General features: G+C 40.9%; 1 protein-coding gene across 6 annotated transcripts in view; it reads right to left on the bottom strand.

Moving 5' to 3' along the window:
- Pag1 (phosphoprotein membrane anchor with glycosphingolipid microdomains 1) overlaps positions 1-7,266 on the bottom strand; it is a 142,060-nt gene that overhangs the window by 10,302 nt on the left and 124,492 nt on the right. For all 6 annotated transcript variants that reach the window (XR_006857013.2, XM_046468218.2, XM_046468222.2 and 3 more), the window contains 2 exons: positions 5,071-5,672; positions 2,377-2,436 (listed from right to left, as the gene is read on the bottom strand). Coding sequence is in view for 5 of the 6 variants with exons in the window: in XM_046468218.2 (XP_046324174.1) it covers positions 2,377-2,436; positions 5,071-5,672 (662 nt within the window). In the remaining variant the exon portion in view is untranslated. The remainder of the gene's footprint in view (positions 1-2,376; positions 2,437-5,070; positions 5,673-7,266) is intronic.

Raw genomic sequence — 7,266 nt, 5'->3', positions numbered from 1 at the left:
GCCCATCTGACTGTTTAATGAAGAGTTATATTATATTAAGAAATATTAAATGAAGAGTCCCATCTTAGAGGTTTTTGTTTTTGGGGTGCTGGGGATCCAACCCAGGGCCCCCACACATGCCAGGCAAGTGCTCTACCACTGAGGGACGCCACCAGCCCTCGCCTTAGTTTTTAATGGGGAAATTGCTCTCAAATAGAAGAATTATAATTTCTTTCAATTTCGGAAGAATTTTAAAAACACCAATTTTCATAGTTAGGTATACATATGGAATTTATTATCTAAAAGTGGTCTGAAAGCCAAAAATGGGGACAGATTATATAGGGATAAGCCGTGGATGGAAGTGACAAAGGGAACTGGTATAACAGCATATCTTTCACCTTTACCTGGACAGTGACAATGACAGGTGGCCCTCACTGCCATCTCAACTCTCCCCTTCCAAGTTCACTGCCATTAACATCTTCCTCTCTTAGGAAGAGTTCTTGGGTCTTTTTGGCCTTTATACTTTTTTAAAAAATATGTTTTTATTAGTGCCTTACAGTTAAATGTAACAGTGGTGTTGGCCTTTCTACTTTTTAAAATTTTAGTTGCAAGTTCTTCCATGAACTTGCAACTCTGGGATAAACCTAGTGCATACAGGGCATCACTGCACCTTTTAATTTTTATAAAAGCTTGTCAAGTCTTTGATTATTCTTTTTGAATATTTGTCTTCTATGGCTATGATTTCTAGTTTATATATCAGTTTCTCAAGACCCCTTGCTACCTAGTCTTTTAATTTTTTTCTTTAAAACCTTAATCCTTATTACTCAATAAATTATTACAGTCTTAGGGATTACATGAATTACTCTTTTCCTTTACCCATTTCTCATCTGTTTATAATTGACTCTCTCTTCTTCACTCTTTTAAATCGAGACAGCTGGACTCAAAGTGCACACACACCTTAGTTTCAGTCTAGGTTATCACTAAAGGCATACAGAAATAAATAATTTCTACATTTGTTTTTTTTTCCTAAATCTTATGAAATTTTGTAAGTCACAGTTTTTTAAGTTAAAAATTCATCAATATAACTCTATTAAATATTAAATATAAAGTGCTATTTCACAAATCTCAAATATGAGGAGTAAAGTACTTTGAAAAATTTATATAGATTTATTTATTTTCTTTTTTTAATATTTATTTTTAAGTTTTAGGTAGACACAATATCTTTATTTTACATTTATGTGGTGCTGAGGATCGAACCGAGTGCCTCGTGCATGCTAGGGGAGCGCTCTACCACTGAGCCACAACCTCAGCTCCGAAATGATTTATTTTCAAGGATGAGCTTCCAGATCTTCTTTATATTTTGCTTTGTTTTCCCAATTGTGTCTCTCTGGCTGCAGAAAACAGACCAGAGGGAGGCAAAGGAGCTGCCAAGGACCCAGAAGGAGGGAATTGCTGTAGTTTCCTGGGGAAGCCAGCAGATGGGGTATGTCTATGAACCCATTTGGAGGTACACTTGAAGGGACCTGACAGTTTACTGCACCAGGGAAAGGAGGCATCAAGGATGACCCCTAGGGTTTTGGCTTGTGCAAGAAGGTGGACAGATGGCAGGTCCGTTCCTGGGGGATGGGACATGCAAGGGATTAGGCAAGATTGCCTAAGGAAAGCACTTTTGCTCCTTGAACTTTCAATGTGGGAGTCTACCTTCACACTAACCCTTTACTCAGAGTCCTCTTTAGGTACATACCTGCACACACATATCGATCGGTCTTGTATATGTGCAAAATTTACTATACTGGAAGTTTCAGCTAGAAACTATAGGCAGCTAGGTCCATGAAGATGTTTAGCTCTCTGTCTGAGCCTATCTTGACATGTACCACATATACTGGCTTTTATAATTTTAAGGCTTCACTAAAAGTCTAGCTAGCAAATTTTCAGTGCAGTGTTTGAAAATACAAACATTCATTCTTGTTGGCTGCTATGTCTGACCCTTGTTCCAGTCTGGAATTAAACTTTCTAAAGCTTCCTGCTCTCTGGTGTCCAAAATTTCTCACTAACACAGTCTTCCAGGTGAGATCACATTGGAGAACCCACTATTGATGTGGTCTTCCTGGCTTTTGAGTAAAGCTCCCATATTGAAATTCCTCTCATCTTGTTCGTATGTCCTTTCTTCTCCTGTTCTTCTTAGCCTCATTTCATTTTACTTAGACTTCCTGTTCATCTTGTCATCCTGCTTGGCTTACCACCTGCCAGTCACCCATCCTCAATTCTGACCCCCACATACAGGCATAAGAGAGCATTGAGCTCCTTCAGACAAAGGGAAACATTACATTCAGGGGGAGAAGTTCTATTCTTTATTACAGGAGCTTTCTGGTTACTTGAAAAAGAAACCCAACTTACCTCCTCTTCTGTGAGAGTTGGGTCTTCTTCCCGAGACTTGTATGACAATGAGCTAAATCTCTGTCAAACACAAATCAAAAAAAGATAGATTGAAGTCAGTAATCCCATCATTCTTTACATATGTTTCCATAGATTTATTAAACCAATGTGATCCTGCAATCTGTACACGTGGTAAAAATAAGAATTCATACCCCACTTGAATCAAATGTATGAAATATGATATGTCAAGATCATTGTAATGTTTTGAGCAACCAATAAAAAAATGTTTTCAAATTATTTCTATGGAACCACAAAGAAATTATGTCAAATTATTTCTATTGAACTATTAAGAAATTTTGTGAAGCACCTGGGAAATAAACATTTACACAATTATTGTGTAATATTCTTATATAACTAGTAGTATTACAAATAGAGACTAACTGTTAATTTAACATTACAAACTGTAATTACAAATAAGCCAGGAATAAATATTTAGACTACTATTTCAAGTTCTAATTGTCACTAAAGGATTGACCATCAAAGAAAGATTGATAATAAAAGGCCTCTCTTTATCAAATGCCTGAATTTGATATTTCTATAGTTTGATGACATCATCAGGAAGATCCTTAAGTAATTCTGGAAACTTCAACTGAATGAAGAAATGAACTCTCAACTTTCATTGTGTGGCCTTCCCCCTCCTGATTTCTCAATGACTGGTTCCTGTTTGCTAATTTTAACACACATCCTGTCTTAATTCTGTGATTGATTTTGAGGGAGATGTAGAAGGGCTTAGGCAACCAGGGCAAGATGGCGAGTGAGGAGGTTGGGGGCAGGGCCAGAACAAAGGAGCACGAGGAAGGTCTTCTAATGAGGTCGACTTCCTGGATGATGAAAGTGTTCATGGACACAAGTGGGGGACCCACTCAGACAGACACTTCCATACTGGTGTACCTAAGCAGGAGATCCAGTAGAAAAACTAAAACAGATGTGTGGACAGAGAGGGCACCAATCAAAAATAGGGGTGGGGGCGTATGTAAACAGGAGAAGAGATAAGGAGGAAATTCCAGAGACCATAAAAAGAACAAGCCCAAACTCCCTCACCAATTCCCAACTCCAGGGACCTTTCTCTTTGGAGAAGTCTATCTTTGTTGCTTTTGCAGTAAATCTGCTGCTTACTGGTGCTCTCTCTGTCCTGTTCTTCAATTCTTTGCTGAATGGATAAAATGAATCCAGTACCCCTAGACATAACAATTTCAACAAATGTGGACCCTCTCAAACCTAGTACATGATGGTGTGCTCCACCTGAGCTCCCCACCTACTCTCAGACCTTTGCTCGCCCTGATCCAGAGCCCCTCCACCATCCCTGCTCCTAGCAACTCTCTGCAGATCAACACTCACTGTTCAAATTCTCTCCTTCTATAATCAAATTCCAGGTCTTTTTTTTTTGGAGCGGGTGGGGTACCAGGGATTGAACTCAGGGGCACTGAACCACTGAGCCACATCTCCAGCCCTATTTTGTATTTTATTTAGAGACAGGGTCTTACTGAGTTGCTTAGTGTCTCATTTTTGCTGAGGCTGGCTTTGAACATATGATCCTCCTGCCTCCGCTTCCTGAGCTGCTGGGATAACTGGTGTGTGCCACCCTACCCAGCTGCATTTTTGCATTTTATGAACACATTTGTGAACACTTTCATTGGTGATCTCACAGCTGATTTCATGGATAATATGAAAAGTTGGAATACATTCAGAAAATGGTTTTTCAAATTTTTTTTTTAGTTGTAGTGTTTTTATTTATTTATTTATTTTATGTGGTACCAAGGATTGAGCCCAGTGTCTCACATGTGCTAGGCAAGCACTCTATCACTGAGCTATAACTCCAGCCCCAGAGAACAGTTTTAAGAATGACTTGCTTCATGTAACTTATACAACCACAGCCAGGGGTCACCTCTGACCATGAACTCCAAGAAGTGTTTGAAGGCCATAATTGACTGACCAATTCTTATTTGTCTTTCTCCCTTAAGTAGAAAAGAACTTTGCTCTTTTCTTTTCCCATGTGGAGACCAGAAATTAGGTATAAATTGCCTAAAGCAGACGAGGGTTAGTTAAATCCCAAGGAAATTCTGTCAACTGGAAATGTGAGGTTCCAGATATCATGTTGGATACACACAGAAGGCTGTGGATTACCAAGGCGTTTTAGAGCTTTGTTGAGGTCTCAATTTTACAACTGTAGGTTATTGCTTAGAAACTGTCACAAAATAAGACCTCTCGACTTATATAAAAGTATATACAACCAGATAGAACCAGCTGCACCTGAGAGTCAGCTCTGTCTATAAATGTAACTATGCTTTGATTTGGGGGGGTCCTGCAATGGTCAAAGCCACGACCAAAGACAGCAGTAAGCAGAAGAGGTAAAAAATGTACAGTGGAGAGTCTAGTAGCCTATTTAGTTCTTAGTCTTCAAGATGAAGAAAATAATACTTGGCCCTAACTAGACACAATGCAAAAACTGGAAAATAGCCAAGTAAGGTGCTGGGAGAGAAATATTTATAAACATGATTTTTCAGAATTTTATTATTTGGAGTAGAGAAAAAAGAAAACACAGCTGACACTAAAATACTTTTCATCAATGAACTTGCAAGTGTTTGGAAATAGTTCCCAGGAACATGTGCAAGAAAAACCCCAGGATGACCCACAAAACAAAGAATTGGAGCCCACCTTATTGGTCTCCCTGCTCCCCTCTGGGGCTTGCTCTTCTGCCTCTCCCTCCTCCTTCTCCTGAAGGTTTTCATTTGCATCTAGAAGTTTCACGGGAACAGGTGGTGGGGCCTCCTCTTCTGGATCACACGCATTTCCAAGAATGCTTTCTACATTAACACTCTGGCGACACTTTTTGTTTCTGTCCACAGATGCATATTCAGCAAACTCCACTTTGTCCTCCGTTTGGGGCCCCGGAAGCTCTTTCAAGGTGGAAGCAGACTTTGACTTGCCACCCTGGCCTCTGTCTGGGTGTCCTGCTGCTGCCAGCTCCTTGATTTCCTTCACGGTTTCATACAAGCAGTCCTCCACCATGTTTTCCTGGGAGGAACTGTCCTTGAGCACCTCATAGGGCCCTTCTGTGCCAGGTCCCTGGTCCCCATCCATGCTCCTGTCAGTGAGCATTGTGTCCACCACACTCTCTGGGGGGATCCTGGGCAGCTCCCGACTCTGGTGACACTTAGGCTTCCCCGTGCTGTCCTGAGAGTCCAGCAGATCAGAAGCAGAGGTCTGAACTTCCTCGTAAGGCTGCATGCAGGTCAGGGTACTGTCTTCTGAAAGAACTGAGAGAGCACAAGTATCACAAGACAGACGATTCCCAAAATGACCATTACAGTGAATCAGATGCACGACCTTAGGTTGAATCAAGACACTTGCTTTTTATATGATACCCAGCTGCAAATTTATATTGTTGAACTCTTATATTCTTATAAGGATTCTTATGTTCTTAATTTTCAATCACAGCTTAAAATGAAATCCATTCATTCTCCCTTTTTCAGTACAACATTTAATAAATTCTCCTGGCTCCCATCTGGATCACTGTTACTTTCATTACTTGATATTATTCCTGATGAGACTCCTAAAGGCAGAGTGTCCCATGTGACCAGAGGATGAAAGTGATAATTGATGGGGCCAAACTGGGAAGCTGGACACCAAAGAAAGGAGAGTGTGGCCACTCTCTCTGGCCCTCCTGACTTCTACCTATTGGGAGGGAGTAGTTGGTAGCCATGCTCTTTCACTGGTCATTTTCTTTTGGCAGATGTAACAGAAGCAATGTACCCTTAAGCCAATATCACAGAGGGCTTGGAAACCTCGTGCCTCCTTCAGGAACTTTCTTCCATGTCACTTCCTTATCCCAACATCCCTATCTCAAGTTAGGACTTCCAAATGAGAAATTCTTGGACTGTCACAGAAATGTTCCCGTGTGAAGTCAGGTAGCTCTCCCTTCATCAGACATTTTACCAGGGCCTACTACATACCATGGATGGTTCAAGAAGGTGGAGATACATTTGCCCATGAAGCAGAGTCCTGTCCTAGTGAATACTCTGGAGTGAGTAAGTTCTTCAATGACTGTGCAGCCATTTTGGGCTGGTTAGAAATAGTATCCTCAAGGGATATGTGGGAAATGACACAAATTCCTGTGCCTTTGAACTGAACAATAACCCCCTGTGTTCTATACTCATCCTGCCCTTTGGTCTTGTCATCTGTGCCATGGAGGACAGAGAGTGGGCACTGGTCTCTGAGACTCAGGTGTCAATACTGATCATGCCTCAGTTTCCTTATCAGTAAATGGAGATAATGAGATGACCTCCTCCCTCAGGTGCAATGCACTGTAGACCATATGGTCTGAAGCAAATGTAGTCACTACCTTCGTCAACAAAAGTATCCAGTGCACCAAATGGAAATTATGCAGAATGGTTCTGGGTGCATAGAAGATTCCAGTTGCCTGGTTCATTTGGGTCCTCAGCTAATTACTATATGACCTTAGGCAAATTATGAACCTCTGTGGTTGGAAGAACAGTCCCCCAAGGATGTCCATGTCCTCCCTGGAAACCATGCATATGTTATGTTATACCGTAAGGGTAATAAAGGTTACAGATGAATGAATGCAGCCATTCAGCTGACCTTGACCTGGGAGAGAATCCTAGACTAGCCAAGTAGGTCCAGTGAATTACAGGGTCTTTATTAGTGGAGGAGTGAGGCCTCGAATCAAGAAAAGTAGTACCTCTAGAACTGCATGTTAATCAAATAAATCTGTGTTGTTTGGGGTCCTAAGTTTGTGGTAATTTGTTAGAGCAGAAATGTGGACAGTTTTATCCTTTTAAGAGGTGGGTAGCAATGATACCCATTTTCAAGGTGGTAGTAATAGTCCTATCA

The sequence above is a fragment of the Marmota monax genome, unplaced genomic scaffold (genome assembly GCF_021218885.2).
Source record: "Marmota monax isolate L192 unplaced genomic scaffold, Marmota_monax_Labrador192_F-V1.1 WCK01_AAM20220418_F8-fsc00115, whole genome shotgun sequence".
Classification (NCBI taxonomy): Eukaryota; Metazoa; Chordata; class Mammalia; order Rodentia; family Sciuridae; genus Marmota; species Marmota monax.
Note: the sequence above shows the minus strand (reverse complement) of the source record. Positions and strands in the feature narration are given on the sequence as shown.